The sequence below is a fragment of the Protomyctophum parallelum genome (assembly GCF_964188405.1).
Source record: "Protomyctophum parallelum genome assembly, chromosome: 1".
Lineage (NCBI taxonomy): Eukaryota > Metazoa > Chordata > Actinopteri > Myctophiformes > Myctophidae > Protomyctophum > Protomyctophum parallelum.
In genome coordinates, this window is record NC_139697.1 from 35,931,459 (window position 1) to 35,948,916 (window position 17,458).

Here is a 17,458-nt window from a genome sequence, read left to right on the forward strand (position 1 = left end):
AGTAATGCCATTATGTGTAAGTCATTACTCCTTAAGGCTTGCTTTTTTGACAGAGGCATTGCAGCCGCCCTTCCCTAGTTCACATTATCACCCACTAGAGGAATGCCAAGACTCCAGCCGCTCAAGGCACCAAAGAGGAGTAGAGCCAAGTGAGGACTGCATGGGCAGTCTCTCCATTCCTATCGCATAACCTCGCTGCTCCAAGTGATGATCACACACATACGCCACACCTACAACAAATACACTCTCATGGGTCCATTTCTACTCTCTCAGAGTTTGCTGTGTAACATTTTCAAATACGTTTGGATGTTTAGTTTGACCTTCTTAATAGGAGTACCATATGCATGGGGTTGGCCATTCAATGAACACCACAAAGGTTTAGACAATCACAGGAAATTCAATTATTTTGAAAACCTATTTTCTTCTGTGATTGACAACTCGCCGTCTCATCGTGATGCTGTGACCATCATCCATCTCAGAGTCTAGGTGGGTGGATACGTAAAGTGCTACTAATCGTTTGTCTGGGGTGTCAAATTGACAAAGTTAAATATCTCTCTTTGTGTGTAGAGAGTGTGAAAGCAAACTTATGTACCGCAATTAGTGTTAGTCACACTAATTAGTCCTCGTTCATGTTTTTGGATCACATGAAAGAAACAGCTTACTAGTTTGAAAAATAGGATGCTTCAAGGTCAGTCTGGGGGGGGTCATCTAATGTCCAAATATATCATTGGTTATTGTAAACCCAAAAGGTTAATCTCATGTCCTCCTCAGCACACAAGATTTCCTTTCAGACAAAAAAAAAAGACCTCACAGACTTGACTTGAGGGCATTGAAAAGAGCATGAAAACCTCCTGCAGAACCGCGGCGAGGACAGTACATACTGCTTCAGAGAGGACATACTACAGTCTGCCATTGGCGTAATGGCGAAAAGTGTGGTTGATTGAGACTCGAGGCAGAGGCCATGGCATTGAAAAAGAACAGAAAACACTGGGGGCTTAGCTGTGCTGGATGCTGGACGAAGCAGAGCAGAAAAGGAAAGAAAAGAGAGAAAACCACACACAGAACAAGATGCCTCCAAAATAAACTCTGTCAACGTTTTTGGGCTGGGTTTGCCTCGGAGAAGCAAACAAGAGGCTTTCGTCTTGCTCATCAATGTCCACAGTGGCAGCGGCTGCAGCAACAGTGAACCATGTAATCAGGAAGCAAGCAGAGAAAAGGAGATTGGGTTGCGTTCGTCCGACGTTCCTCCCTCCCTCCTTCCAGCATCTCCATCAGAGGCCTGCCAGAAGCATGTGTGGTTTTCAGCCCCTGCCCACCTCCGCCTCCGCAGGACGCGGTGCGCGATGATGTCAACCATACACACAGGAACTTTCCTAAACAAAGGGAAGTCTGTGCATTTGAGGTGGACGCAAGTGGTGAAGAAGGAAGGGGGTGGGTGGCGGGCAGGCAGGCGGGTGGGTGGGTTAACTGGGTTGGTTTGGTTGAGGTTTACATAATGTAGAACACACTCTCTCTATTTCAGCCGGGGCACGTCCATTAAATAATTAGCACCTAATCAAGGACAAAAAACATGTCCCTGCCCAGCACAGATGTGTAGTTACGATTATGGACACGTGGATTGTTCAGAGGGTTCAGGGTTCCTGGGTCCTCATGCAACCCCTGCCTCCTTAGTTAAGATCACCGGGTGGCCATAAACACAAAGCACCATGATGAGTACTTCTATCTACATACAGTTCAACATGTCCGACCTTAAAGGGATATGTTGATATTTTATTACCTGGTAACTACTTTACAATAAACTGTAAAATGGTACTGTAAAATCAACTTAAAAATAAACATTGGCAAAAGAATCGAGATATGTCATAGAAATGACAACTCCACTTGATTTCACAGTAAACCTGTGAGTGTATTTAACTCTGCTGAATGAGCATACAAATGGACCATTTGGTTTCATTTGTACACTGCCAGGGTTAAATGAACACTGATCTGATTATTCATGCTTCTTTGATTATTCATGCTTCTTTGATTCATTTTGAGACGGAGGTCAGTGGTGTGGACAGGTTAATGTTTGTTGGGGGGGTGGCTAGGAAACCTCAAAACCAAAACAGAACGGTGGTTGTTCAATACTTTCTCTTCAGGCAAGCTATATAGTACAGTTGGTTAAAAGCTCATGACTAAGCTTTACTGGCCCACACCACCTCTCTTTGTAACCGTCTGTGCAGCACTTGAGAACGTAATGGAAAAGTTTGAGTCACCCATGTCTGGACAGGAACTGGCTGAGTGGACCAGTCTGTCTAATAGCATACTTATGGTATTTCATTCAGAAATGTGACATCTTCAAATAGCATCATAGCCAGGTCATGATCTAAAAAACACATGACAGCTCATCTATTTTAACACAAAGTTGAAAAAAAAGACGGAGAAAGTGGTAAGGCGAGAAGTGATGGAGCTAACAGTGATACGACCAAACGAGGGCCCTGCATGGCCTAATGGCAGTACCGCGTGTTAAGACGAATCACGAGAGGGAAAGCCAAGCAATCTAGCAGACCTGAATGACTGGGTGTCCTCCCGCCGTGGCCTTGACTGCCCCCCTGCTGCCCTCTGTCTCATAGTGGGCCCGGTGGTGGGATTTGGGCTGGACATCGATCTGCAGGCTATATGGCCCCGAGCTGGATGGAAGCTGCCAGTCAAGGGCCGGGAGAGATGGGCTACCAGGAAGAAGGAAATAAACACATGCATCCCATCAACCTTTAACCAGAGGGGAGTAGAGCTTATTTTAGATGTGCTTATCAAGGTGGAACGTGTAGAATGCGAAAACAGCCCAGATAGACTGGACCTTGTGATACGCTCAAATTATTTTGTTTTGTATGTTTTATTGCAAAGCATGGCATTGCAAATATGCAAAAACGTGTTTCCTCTCTCTCTCTCTCTCTGTCCATATATGAATGTTTCAAAAATACATTTTTGCTCAAATCTCACTGGACCTGGTGTACTTGGCTGATCTGCATTTCTCATTACTTGCTTGGATCTGGGGCCAAATCTCAAAAGTTGTTGACAATACTGTTCATAATAATTTTAAGTACAAATGTTGTGCCTTGAGCTGTTGCTAAAGGAATATAATATAATATAATTAGAGATGTCCCGATACTGTATCGGGAAAAGTATCGGATCGGCCCTTATTTGTCATATCGGTGAATATGCCAGTCTAACCACCGATCCGACACAGGGGTAAGGGGTTGACACTATAGCAGGTAAATAAAATGTTGGAGTTTGCAAGAGTTTGCAAACTGCAAGTGCACATTTGAGTGAGGAGTCTGCTATAAACACAACACGAGATATATAGATATATAGTAAATGTTCCAACTAGTTATTGTCTAATTCAAAATCTCACTACTTCCTTACCTGACATATTGCTTTGGCTTGGACCATGTGTATGGATGCTGTGGCACATCTAGGAACCCAGCACAGAAGATCTCCTTCTTTAAGGCCAGACGGGCTGCAGGGTGGTCATCCTGACAGGGCTCCGCGGAACTCATTTCCTCTCCTCTGGGCTCCACCTTCAGGCTGAGGGTGGGGTTGTGTTCTAGGCTAGTCTTTCGGGCCTTTGTAGGAACCCCTTCCCCCAGATCAGCCAATCCATCAGTACTCAAGGCATTGATGGCCGCCAGTATGGCCGAGTTGGTGTACTGGTTGGTGTTGGGCAGCCAAGACTCTTCTGTCACACTGAGGCGTGGGGAGGTCTGCGGGGACAGCCCAGGGGAGTGGTTGGGGGAGTATGGGAATTGGAGCTTGTGGGACGCCGGAACGCCACCACCATTGAAGGTGTATTTCCTCTTCGCACCGCAGGGGGAGTTGGGCCTGCTGGAGCCACGTGACCCGATCCAGGTGTCGTCGGTCACGCTCGCACGCGGCGAGGTGGAGGGGGAGTGGCGCGGGGAACCACCCTTGGCACAGGCCTCACCCGGTAGCGTGAGGGTGGAGCCCTTGGGCGACACGCAGGGGGACTGCCAGGGGGAGTTCTGCGGAGAGTTATCGTAGTTGTAGGAGAAGCCCGATTCATAAGACGAGGCATCGGAGTGACAGCTGCGGGATGATACGCTGCTGGCAGGGCTGAGGCAGCTGGGGTCTCGGTAGCCGTCGGCGTTGGGCAGGGTCAGCGTCACAATAGAGTTGACACGCTTGCCGATGGGAAGGCTGCTCTCCTCCACCTCGTCCTCTGAAAACTGCCCATAAGCTGTGATCTCGATGCGTGGACTCTCCAACGCCGGGGCCCCATTTGGACGGATAATTGGAGATGAGTAATAACCCGAATTTCTCATGGCCTCTTGGGCCTCGTAGCTCGTTGGCTGGCTGATAGAGACCGATATAATGGGGCTCGATTGGAGGCCATGGTATTGGGACGGTAGACAAGGGTTGCCCAGTGGGAGAGAGATACTGACATTTGGGGTGTAGCTATACGCATCTGAAAAGCAAACAAATTGAAATTGTAATCATAATAATTATCAAACACACACTGGTACCCTTAAGAGGCTTATTGTAACAGCTGCCAGAATTGGCATCATGGGAGCTGTTGCAGTGTTGCCTATAATGGCATTAGAAACAGCATGCCTGGAACTAGCTCCAGCTCTCTTGGCTAACCAGTGATGTAGTGATGTAGAAGGCATGCACATTTCTGTTTCTAAATGAGAGTAAAACCATAGACCTCAAACCATCAGCTATGGGTTTTCCCCAAACAGCTATAGTTATAATAGCACAGTGGCCCCATGGCATTTAAGTCAGAACACAACCTCCACAAAAGGAAGAAAGGTGAGACACAAATTAGTGAAAAATAACCAACATTCTAAAACCATATCTACAAATAACCAGGAAAGACCATATTCCACACGCCACGTAATTTATGCCATCGAACATACATGATGCTCTAGTCTATATAACACGATAAAAACTCTAAGTGCTTTTGTTGGCTCCTTTGTACTTTCAGCTTTCCATCAGTCCCTCAAAAGTAAATGCAGGAGGCACACCTTGTTTGTTTGCATGCCAAAAAGGTGCATGCTACCCAGCTCAGCAAAGTTAATTGGCCAACTACTAACCCCCCCACCCCATATAGGCTACTGTAGTTATGAAGTAGGCTACATGAAACTCAGCCTTGCCTTCAAAATCTGTGGCAGAGGCTGAGGTCATAGTCATACACATAAGGGATATAGAAGCAGGGGAGTAGCCTACTGCATGTGAACGGGAGGCTGTGGTTTGCATACATGGGGCTGAGCAACCCAGTACAGTGATATTGATGAGAGAGCTACTATGAGACTGCTATTGGGCAGGCAGACAGACAGCCTACAGCTACCACAGCTCCCTGTCTGAGGCCAATTAAAATGAATTAGGGGCCCAACCGTAAAGACGATGACATCAGTGCTGCACCATATGACTCCTTGTAATAAAAAGGAAAATTATGTCCACATTTAACATTGTGGTGTGACACAGTGGCATTGCAATGTCTGTATTCTAAAAATAGATCACTTGGGTTGTTGCTCTTCAGAGGACTGGAGATTATCCAGTTCCAACAGGTAAAGGACAGACTCCCATTGGATAACTATCCAACAGTTTTCATGGAATACATAATTTATTTTATAGTAGCAAAGACTGGATTCTAACAGCCCATCCAGTCACGAGAAGAGTCAACAGTCCAAACACGCCTACATTGCCTAAATCACCAGAGAGGGGCACACGTAGTTGCTTTAATAACGACTTCATCATGATTTACTGTTTATATGAAATGTATGAAAGTCGAACAGACTTCAAAAAGAAGCCAGCTGTTAAGAATTTCTCTAAAATTAGAGCAACATTGCATTTATAAAAGTAACACATTCTGTGTAATGTAATAATGTCATGTGAGATTGGATGAGATGCGTTCTTATTCACTACCCAGATCCCTGGTTGATGACTGACTGAATTGTGCGAATAGAAGACAGACAGTAGGGACCCAATGGTAAATCACACTCACCCTCTTCAGCAGCTTTCATTTCCGTTGTAATACCACGAATACGTATTAATTAAAGGAATCAAACTTTGAGTAAAGTAGCAGATGGGCAAGATCGCTTATCCATAAAGGGGGCTATTGTCCAGCTGTTGCAGTTGATCTTCTTTCAGCGTAGGCTACCTCCGTAGAGTTCGAACAAGAAATCGCTTGATTAAACTTAAAATGATCAGCCTATAAAAGAAATGTTACATCGATGCGCGTTATTTAAAAAAAGTGTTAAAAAAATGAGACGTGGTTTCAGATAAATCAGAACACGCGGAATATAAGATCATGCCCGAGATGCTCACGGATGGATGCCCTTAGTTTAATATTTGTGTCCGTCCGTGTGTTAATACCACACTGATAGGGAATCCTGGCTGCTCTGGGCGTGTGACGCACTGCTTCGACACAGAGAGGACTTCTGCGCTTATAAACCCGGGGATCACCTCAGTAGCCCCGCCCCTCTAGCAATGACGCGTTCGTCCACGTACAGCCTACAAGCAGATGTGCTAGTAGAGACTGGAGAGATTCTCTCACACATGGGGTTTCCAGCTGTAGACAAGGCCAATTATCAAAGGTAGCAGGCGATAAGCCTGTAGCCTACAACGTGCATAAAAGTCGCATCATTGCCGTCCACAGCACAGGAGAATCAGGTCTTGCAAGTATAATGGTAAAACATATTTATGCAGCAGGAACTGCAGCTTCAGCTAGCCTGGATGGATTTCTTATTAGGCTATATTTTCTAAATGTTATAAATAGCAGAACAGCACATTGGGATGGCACCGCTTGTAAAGCATAGAAGTCATTTGAGAGGTAACAAATCATAACAATAAACAACCACTGCTATTTAAATCTCTTGAAGTTTGTTCTCCATTAATCTATCCTTTCCACACCTTTCATGTATTTGCTCGCTTTGGCGCTATATGTGCAAGGCCAAAGCTGTCATTGCATGACAGAACACAGCATAACATACTGCGAGAAGAATCTCCCCGATCAAGAGCTTTTGATGCAAACAGTTGTCAACTAATTACAACAGATGGTTTTTCTGCTTTTGTAGCAAAAAACCCAAGCAGGTGCCCTGGCCCTTGACGCCAAACATGTCCCAACATAATAGTATGTTAGCTGTCACAACCTGGATAACCTGCATCCTAAAACATAAAAACGTTCATATAGGGGCGTTCCACAGGATTTCTAAATTATTGCAAAGGCAAATAATTGCTTTTCCACTTCCCTTTGACAGTCTGCATGTCTGTGCCTGGGCAACAGAACACATCATTATCCGTAAATGCATAGGATGGCTCTATAAAAGTAAAGACCTATACCCAGTCATTTGACACGGTGAACTGAGAATCTTCATAGAGATTTTCCATAGGCTTCTCGCTGTGGTAGCATCCTTGTCTTGTGCTTCTCGGCGTATACAAATCCGAGGCAGGACCGTCGCTGCTATCTTTGGCTGGCCTGGACATTTGGGTGCCGGCAGCGAGGCTGTGGTTTCTGTGATGACAGCAGTCACATGGTGGATCTCTGGAAGTGTGTCCATCCATGGAGGTGGGAGGAATCTGCACTACAACACTATGGCATCTTATCAGCACCCCCCCCCCCCCATTGGTGCTGAAGTGCCATGCCATTCTCATTGACATGTGTTCAAAGACCCGACTGCTTGTAATGTGTAATGTCACTACTTCCCTTTTTTTTTTACAGTCATATCAACAGTGGTGTGTTTCCAGAAAATATATTTGTTTTCCCTGGTTGAAAAGATACTCACTACTGTATATATATATATATAATAGGTCACACTTACTAGCCAAGCTTAATTCTTACAGTGTCGCTCCCACGAGACAATAAGAGGGTGTGTACAGTATGTCCATCCCAAACTAATCTCTCCACGCCGGTATTAGACCCTTTCTTACTTTAAGATATAGAGCTCTCAGTTGGGAAAAAGCGTAGGAAGTCAGTGTAAGTAATTATGGTAACTATAAAAAATAAATAATAATAATGGCATTTCTTATATCTTATAACAATTCATGCCGAAAAACAAAACGAAACACAAGTTGGGTTTTTCAAATATCTGTCTCTTTGGGACAATGTCAGTGATGTACAGCAGGGATAATCATTTAGGGTTCCACTCTCCATTGTCCAACTCCACATCCAATGCAATACTTCCTCTTCTCTCATCTGGATCTCTTTTCAACTCAGTGATGGCACTTGTGGAACCCTAGCTGTCTGCTTCATCATGGGGCACAGCACATCCCCCATTATTTTAAAGAGCCACACTCATTTCTTTGACATCATGGAAATCTGTCACTTGGGGGCTAGGGGGGGCGAGGTGGTGCCGGGTGAAGGCGGGCATTGCTGCTCTCTGCAGCTATGTGTAACTGAAACATGTGCTGCAGTAAACACTTCCCCCCCGTCTGCAGTTAATAAATAGCACTGCTGTTGTTGATTGACGCTCAGCCCTCTTCTACGTCAGGGCCAGCACTTGGACTCCATAGTTTTTCCACCCCGGGTCTGTTGTTAATTAGTGGACACCTTGGTAACCTTGGTAACAGTCCACTACAGCTGGATAGGATGGTTCCGGAAGCACAACCAAAAAAGTGCTGCAGATAATTAAAAACAATGATAGTGTCCTGTTTTGATAATGTAAACACAAGACAGGACATAAATCACCAGAGGCTGATGAAGTGGGTGCACATGTAAGCTCTGGCATTGAATCATACAATTTGCAGTGTTGTTTTTTTTAATTATTATTTTCCTCTAATTGTTATCTCTATCATTCATTATTTAACCTTAATTTATACAGGGAGGACCATTGAAAGCTCTCTTAATCAAGAAGACCCTGATAACAGTAGTTTAGTCCATCCACAGCATAAAAGGTGAAGGCTCTCCTGACCAGAGTGGAGTTGGAGTGCGCTAAAGTTGGCCTCAGGCTAAATGCGAAGGAGACTGAGGTCATAACCTATAACATCTCCCAAGAACATCTGCCCCTAACAACAATAGAGGGTACTGTCCTAAAAAAATACCTGGGCACATGGGTTGACTCCACAGAGAAGGACCTTAAAGTGAGGAAGGCACTTGCCTGGAGAGCTCTTAATGGTATGACCAGTGTGTGGAAAATCCAACCTCCCGACACATCAAGATCAGTTTCTTCTCTGATACCATGGAGTCCATCCTCCTCTATGGCTATGAATGCTGGACACTAACACAAGCTCTACAGAAATCTCTGGACGGGTGCTACACCAGAATGCTACGTGTGGTACTTAACATCAACAGGGACGAGCACATCACCAACAAGCGTCTGTACGGGGCATTACCAAGTGTAACAGAGAAGATAGCAGTAAGGAGGATGAGACTAGCTGGCCACTGCCACTGACACCAAGAGCTCCCGGCCAAAAAGCTTGTACTGTGGGAATTAGGAACCAACACACGGGCATCGATCAAGAGGACGTCCCACACCTACCTACGTGGACGTACTAAAGAAAAATGCTGGTGCAGAAAGCACAAATGAGCTGGCCAGATGTATGGAGAACCGAGATGACTGCATACGCTGATGGAGGGCTCGTCTGAGGACGACGTAAAGAGACTAAGTAAATAGAGATTTAATATACACAATAATTTTGAAGGCCACTGTATAAATGCTTAAATTCAAGCCCTCAGTGTACAACAACTTAACATGTGGTGGTCAGCGTAAGTGTGTTCATCAGAAGCGGATCAAGACTAAGAGTAAAGTTCAGTGACGTCACGCTAACATAACTTAACAGATGCCATTAGCTGTTAACTTCATCCAAAGCTTCATACGTACGCATATACACATATTTTTGGCATGGGGGCAGTCCCAGTGAAAATTGAGCCTCTAACTCATGCGTGCCATGTGCTCAACTCTATTACAGCCTGAGACAACTGTACCATGTTCTCTGGCCTTATCATAATCCATGTAATCAATCATCCCTCTCTAGCTGCCTGCCACAGGCCGGACCCAGTTAACACGCTAAAATTGATTTGACTTAATCACAGGATACATGAACGTCTTTCGGTGTATCATGAATGTTGTGCATCATCACCTCCAGGAGGTGGTGTGTGGGGGGGGGGGGGGGGGGTGGTCCTACTCACCTCGACTGGTAGACGGTAGTCCATTATGTGGTTTGGCCACAATGCTGTGGAAAAGACGTCGGATCACTTTTCTTTCTGCGGCTCTTACACCCGAATCGGGTGCATGGCCTTTATTTGTGTCTGAACAAAAAGCATGATGGAACATTGGACAATATTGAGTTATTCACAAAAGAAAAACAGTGACATGACCAACACAAATGTTTGGCTTGCCCATTGCTGAATCATCTGTTTGTTTTGGAAAAATAAACTGGAATGAAACTGGAAAAATAACAGTAGCTCTTTGTTTTGTTGTTTGGTTTACTCATACATCATACATCCCTTTCCACGTGCCCACTGTAGCTGTATAACATAATTGATACAGTGTAACAAAACATAATAAATGAATCTCCACCATCGAACTGCACTGTCACAGTACAATGACTGCAAAACTGGCTCCAAACACCATGTTATTTTAACATGGGTTCAATGGGTGCTCGTGTGTGTGAGTGCGGGGGGGGGGGGGGGGGGGGCTGGCAAAGGAGGGGCAGGGTAGAGAGGTACCCACTCCCCTCTCCTACAGTCAGCCTTCCTGTCTCCCATCAATGTTCTCCTTTTTTCTCTCCGGCGCGCTGTGACGGAATCCCCCAGTCTGTTTCCTGTTGTGCATAGCTGTTGCCAGGTTACGGCAGCCGGTCTCCAGCAGTGGGGAGGGGGGGGGGGGGGGGGGGGGGTGAGTGAGCGCAGGGAGCTGCTCTCTCCAGATTCTGAGTTCTCACATTCTCCCTCCAACAGTCCTGAAACAGCTGGAGGCCTATACTTATCAGGGCTGGGCCAGACCCAGACACTGACCAACAACAGGCTTATGATTTTGTGGATAAAATGAAATATGTTTTGCAGTATGCAACTTGATTTGGAGGACAAGGACAGGGATTGAACATGGCGCAAGAATACTGTATTTATAGTTACTTAAAAATACAATCTCCTCTAATCACCTCCCCCCCCCCCCCCCCCCCCCCACACACACACACACACACACACACACACACAAAGGTGCAAACAAAAAACAAACATACACATACTTTTGCTGCCTACGTATTCTGCAAGACACAGAGAATGCTCTCCTAATCAGATTGCTGTACTGGGGCCTGCAAGTTAACACCTCTCTGAACTGTTCTCCAGCATGATGCCAGTCAAGGCATATCATAACAGATACTGTAGGCCATTGGGCTACCATCTACATTTGGTAACAAGATATCATAATGGTAGGGCTCCCAAGTGAAAGCAGCATATAAGAACTGTTTTTGTTTTTGTAAAAGTTATATATAGAGAGGTGCCCGTGAGGCCTCTATGGCGGTGCCCGTTGGGCACTAGGTTACTTGGAATGATGCAAGTTGGAAATGCATGCCCCACCCAGATATTATGACTGTGTCCCTTTTATGCCCGACGTCAGATTTCTGTATCTGTGTCCCTTTATTCCTATATATGGAGTTCTGTGTCAGCCATGCCCAAATATGGAGTGTTGGGATGTCAGAACAGGCCAGCTTGTGGAGTTCTGTGTCAGTCATGCCCAAATATGGAGTGTTGGGATGTCAGAACAGGCCAGCTTGTGGAGTTATGTGTCAGCCATGCCCAAATATGGAGTGTTGGGATGTCAGAACAGGCCAGCTTGTGGAGTTCTGTGTCAGGCATGCCCAAATATGGAGTGTTGGGATGTCAGAACAGGCCAGCTTGTGGAGTTATGTGTCAGCCATGCCCAAATATGGAGTGTTGGGATGTCAGAACAGGACAGCTTGTGGAGTTCTGTGTCAGGCTGCTCAGGCATGCCCAAATATGGAGTGTTGTGAGGTCAGAACAGGCCAGCTCCATATATGGACGCTGGGTAGGGGCCCGGTCCAGATCCCGGGCAGAGGCTTTTTTTTCCGACACCGGGCAATGCACCCGCGTTCCTCACCACCTGGATGCTCAGGGGGTGCAGTACTTAGTTCAAACTAGTCATTGGTCCGACAAACAACAACCTACCTCAAACCGTAACCTAACAATAACCACAAGCACGGGAGCAGCGCATGTCAGCATGTCGGACTAATGCTCCGTCGGAATTATGTGCGGATCCCGTGGAACTCGTGTGTCGAATTTGAAGTCGGTGCAGGGCTAACGGTTCTCAAGTTATGTGGATTACACACAGACAGACACTTGGTGCATTCATTTATATATATATATATATATATATATATATATATATATATATATTTATTCATTTATTTTTTCCTCCTATATACAGCTTTTGTCCCCACATGTCTCAATATTTGACATTGAAAGGAGAAATAAGGTCAATTGTCTGCCAAATATGACCAACCAATCACAAATTCAGTTGTTCATGAGATGATGTATGATGATTGATGATGTATATTAATGATAAGAGCGCCCCTCACTTCACACCAGTGTGACTTTTTTCAACATATGGGCTAGCTATTTTAAATTGAAGTTTCAGAGGGATTGAAAATAAAGGTGTTTAATAGCTTCATCTGAGGTAAGGCTCAGAGAATCCTAAATAATAAGCAATATATTTGAACTCTCATCTATGTACATTATACATACTACTAGGTCCTTCAAATCCAGTTCAGTACAGTACCTCTTTTCTTCTTGTGAACGTTAAGCTACCAAGTGAAAACTAGGAGATGAAAGTAAATGTTTCTTCACATGTTAGAGCCATTGGACCATCACATTCATCACTGGGTCGTCCACCATAGACAAAGTACTTCCTGCTCCATGCAGTGAAATTGATAACACATTGTCTCTCTGCTGAATCATGAGTAGCTCAGGTTTCCCTGGCTAAATACAGTATAACGTTGCTGTCGGGGAGAAATCTCTTATCACTCTATTATCTCCATATTCTAACTTTTTTGTAAATTAAATGCCGTTTGATCATATTACAGCGTCACACAAACGCAAAAGTAACAGATCTGCAAGCTTGTAGATCTGCTACTTTTTCTATTTTTGGTTTCCACCTGATACAGTACTTACAGTATTTATTAAATCTTTCCATTGTACACTATGGTCTGTATTTTGCGTGTCTTAAGTACCAGGTCTTATTCCCTAACTTGAGTAAACTAAAGACCTGGAGGCGTGATCAATGCCATTTGGCTATTCTGAGTGGCCAAAGAGCATTGACCACGCCTCCAGGTCTTTAGTTTACTCAAGTTAGGGAATAAGACCTGGTACTTAAGACACGCAAAATACAGCCCCAAATGTCCAAACAGCACATACATGTCTCCACCTTATTTCAATTTAAAAGGCCCAATCATTGATTGCATTATGGGACCACCAAACTTTCGGAATACCGCTAAATACTAGATTAGGAAAGAAAGCTTTGATTACCTTAGAAATGTTAACAAACATCAAGATAAAGACCAGTACTTGGAGAAATAAGGAGTGAAGCAAGTTTGTAACCCATAATCAAAACATACCAGAATGAAACCGTAAGACAGCACTAGATGAACATAAAAATGGGAACGTAATAGTTTTTACCTTGACCTTAACTGTCACTGTGAGAGGATTGTAGTCATTCTGTATGTCCTGTCCTGTGTCAGGTCTTTGTCTCCATCGTGTGGCCAGAAGGGGATTTCTTTTCCCCATGTGACTATGACAAAATGTAAAAGAAATTACTTTAGAATTAGTTCAACTTCAACTTTTTTATTGCTCTGAAATCAATAGCAATATTATAAATAATGGTCATACTGTTAGAAATAACAGTGTAAGACATGGAAAGCAAGACAGCAAAAAAGAGGATAGTTTCTACTACAACACCACACACAACGCAAGTCTCAACAGACAACACAGGAATAAAGAAAATTCAACCTCCACACCCAAAAACAATTTACATCAAAGTGACATAGCCATACTCCTTCCATAAGAACTACTGTACATCCACTTGTGCCTTTCTTTCTTCTTATTTTTAAAGTGTTGCTACCATTTCACTCACAGCAGGTTGCCACAAGTAACGCAAACAGGTTATATTTAGGAATTATTTACCTGAGTTTGACCTCAAATAAGATACTGAAGGAAAGCAGAAGACAATCATAGTATACTACCCTATTATATACTGCACTGTGTTAATGCAGAAAAATAGGTCAAACATTACAATGTTCACTTGAACAACTTTTACCTTCCGAGTCCAACGCATGATGTCCAACTTAACACTAGCGTCCATGGAATAAATGATAAAACTCATTCCTCCATAACAATAAGTTTATCAACAGGTGGTCGTTTTAACAGTAAAGTGATTTGGTGTCCTGTGTTGAGAAAAAAAGAAAATGGTACGTCCATATCAAGCATTATAACTATAACTAGTTACACAGTAGTTATACCTGATAGTTTTAGAAATCGTTCCAACTCAACTGGATGGCAGAGTCTACACATATACCCCATTGTATTTTCAGTGCACAACCATGTTGTACAACAAAGTATAAATCAGGCTTTATGGAATAGCATTGTCATTTTGTGAAAAGAAAGGTTCTCGAGATGAGATGATCTGTCAGAGCATGAAATAGGGGCGGCGGGGGCTTTCCAAAAACCTCTGATTGACATCTAAAGCTGTGTGAGGTGCGTTTAAAGTTAACCACTTAAATCCTAAAAATAATCTTCAAAAACTTTCAATATTTTAATAAATTAGCCAACCTACAAGCTCATAATGTGACACATTGTAACTTGTAAGCTTGTAGATGAGTTATTTAAAAAATAAATAATTGGCATTTTTGGAATTTGTTTAAAAATATGGCTTAAGTGATTAAATAAATGTACATACAATACAATAATGATAATACTGAGGCACAACGCAAGCTGCAATTGGCTGGTTCTGTCAGATCTCCCATTATACAATACAATCAAGGCCAAAATGTGTACAATACTGTATATACCATTGTATAACATGTAGATGATGGAGTGCTGGTTTCATACTATGAGGAATTATCAAGGATGGATGATAGGATATGCCTTTCATGTTATATATACAAAATATTGAAGTCAGTGTTCATTTAACTCTGAAGATTTAAATGAACCTTTACGAGTCAAACTGTGCCCTCTCAAGAGTTAACACTTCAAATCTTACTGTGTTGGTCGATGTTCCCAGTTTTTACATAGTGTCACACTTCTTTATGATAAAATGTTTTTGGTTAATGTATTAAGGTAAGCAGAGTTAAACAGTGAGGTTTGCAGAAATAGTAATACAAAGTACATAAAAGGTCTCATTTATAATTAGGAGCTGGAATTGGAACACAGCGCAGATAGTCAAAACAGACGTCTGTCACAGAATGTCTTCGTGGTCATCAATGTACAGTATACAGGACTTTTGCTGGCGCCATGCTACCATGTTGAAAAAGTGCGACAAAAAAATGATTATAACAATCCGCTTTTTCTCCCTGGAAAAACAAAACTAATTTCTGTTCTTAAAAAAAAAAAACACATAAAAAATCCATAGCTCCACATACAAAAGATTTAATTCTGAAAGTAAGTGAGTTTTTATAAAATGACATTTGGAACTGACTGGATAAAAATAGACTGAAAACCGTGGAAGGCTTGACCAAGACTGTCCAGTGCCGTGAGTCTGATACACAACTTAGCTCTTCTCCCCTGCTCAACAAAGTCAATCATCTTTTTTAAGTCTTCAGTATGTACTCCATATTTTCAAGTATTCCAAAATGGCATAAATGTGCTCTGTTCCAGTGACATAAATTCAAAATTCCAGTGACATAAATCTAAAGACATTTTTCTTCTTTTTACTTCCAACAGTTCCAGTGGTCGACTAACCTCTACTGGTCCCCTGTCCATTTTTGGAGATCAGTGAATACAAAAGAGAAAGTGCGAAGAAAAACAAATGTCAGAGAAGCCAACAAAGTACAAAACAAATAGAAATAGGCAAATCTACGGTGTCCAGTTTGGCTCATGAAGACAGCTTGGAGTAGCTTGGCGGTGAAAATTTGCGCTTCAGGTACTTGATGATGTACAGAGGAAGACAGCTGACCAGTGTGATGGCAGACACTTTCCAAAGGAAGGCCTTAGTTGTGATGAATGACAAGTCTGAAAAGCAACAGTGCCCAGAGTTAGACGGTTTACAAATGCAGTCACATTGCAAATTGTAAGAGAATTAGGGATGCTCCGATCAGGTTTTTTGGGACCGATCCCGATCACAGATTGTTTTTCTCATCATCGGCCGATACCGATCTTGTGCATAAATAAAAAATAATTTGAATATTTTCAAAATTATTATGTCAACTGTCCCCGTGTGTGGGGAGGAAGGGGAGAATGTTTAGGCCTGTCACAAAGATGCAAAATGATATACTATATATCTGATTGACATTTATACCACTTAAATGGTGTACTGTAAAAGATCAGTTTCTCCAGATAGGGTAAATTGCTGATCACCGATGGAGCCATTTGGAGTGAATATTGGCCGATCACTGATCGGTGGCCGATTATCGGAGCATCTCAATTTATTATTGAATTGTAAAATAGAACCGCATGAAGACATTATGTCGCAGATATGAGGATTGAGCTCATTATTATTTTTTTTTTCATTTGCTTGACATTTGTATCTTTAGAAATATAACATGCATATCATTCATAAAATTCTTATTTATCTTCCAGTATTAATACATTTTGGTCAAAATGTGAGTTAAGTGTACAAGTCAGAAATGTCAGGAAAGGAATATGAGACTTGTCAGTGAAATATCATGCTACAATGAAGAAACCCAAAACAAATATGCACAATAAACATAATGTCAACACATCACATTGTGGCACAACAGAGCAAGCAGTAATGGGGAGCGACAGAGTCAAAGAGACAGAGAGGGAATGTAAAGATGAAGGGACGAGTGAAAAGGGTTGTGTGTGTGTGTGTGTGTGTGTGTGTGTGTGTGTGTGTGTGTGTGTGTGTGTGTGTGTGTGTGTGTGTTTGTGTGTGATTGTGTGACTGTGTGTGTGTGTGTGTGTGTGTGCGCATGTGTGTGTGACTGTGTGTGTTGAAGATAAACATTGGTAGATCCAGAGATGCACACCTACCCAAGAATGCTCCAAGGGACACCCTGCCTATGCCTTTTGCCAAGGCAACATACAGAAGCAAAAGAAGTATAGTAAAAAAGAGAGTGAGTGCAGCACAAAGGGCTGAGTATAGAGGAGAGACAAGGGGGAGCACAAGCAGCTCTCTGAGGGTTGTACTAAACGTTGAGAAATTAAGTGCCAAGTACATGGAGTTTAAACACAAAACAGGTGCGGTGCAAAGTGTGACACTCATCTTCCAGGAAGTTTACAAGAACCAGCCGTTCAATCTCAGAACTAGACACTCTTTCTCTCTCAGAACTAGAC

At 43.1% G+C, this 17,458-nt stretch overlaps 2 protein-coding genes across 5 annotated transcripts in view; both read right to left on the reverse strand.

Annotated features, from left to right (window-relative positions):
• nfatc1 (nuclear factor of activated T cells 1) overlaps positions 1–6,398 on the reverse strand; it is a 44,742-nt gene extending 38,344 nt beyond the window's left edge. Inside the window, exons 1-3 of the mRNA XM_083768274.1 lie at positions 6,002–6,398; positions 3,403–4,462; positions 2,549–2,708 (exon numbers count right to left, since the gene is read on the reverse strand). Of these exons, the coding sequence (XP_083624400.1) occupies positions 2,549–2,708; positions 3,403–4,462; positions 6,002–6,020 (1,239 nt within the window). The 5' untranslated portion in view covers positions 6,021–6,398. The remainder of the gene's footprint in view (positions 1–2,548; positions 2,709–3,402; positions 4,463–6,001) is intronic.
• A 7,398-nt stretch (positions 6,399–13,796) lies between these two features.
• atp9b (ATPase phospholipid transporting 9B) overlaps positions 13,797–17,458 on the reverse strand; it is a gene marked incomplete at its 5' end in the record, with an annotated part of 52,991 nt that continues 49,329 nt past the window's right edge. For all 4 annotated transcript variants that reach the window (XM_083764194.1, XM_083764193.1, XM_083764195.1 and 1 more), the window contains one exon: positions 13,797–16,174. In XM_083764194.1, coding sequence (XP_083620320.1) covers positions 16,038–16,174 — 137 coding nt within the window. In that variant the 3' untranslated portion in view covers positions 13,797–16,037. The remainder of the gene's footprint in view (positions 16,175–17,458) is intronic.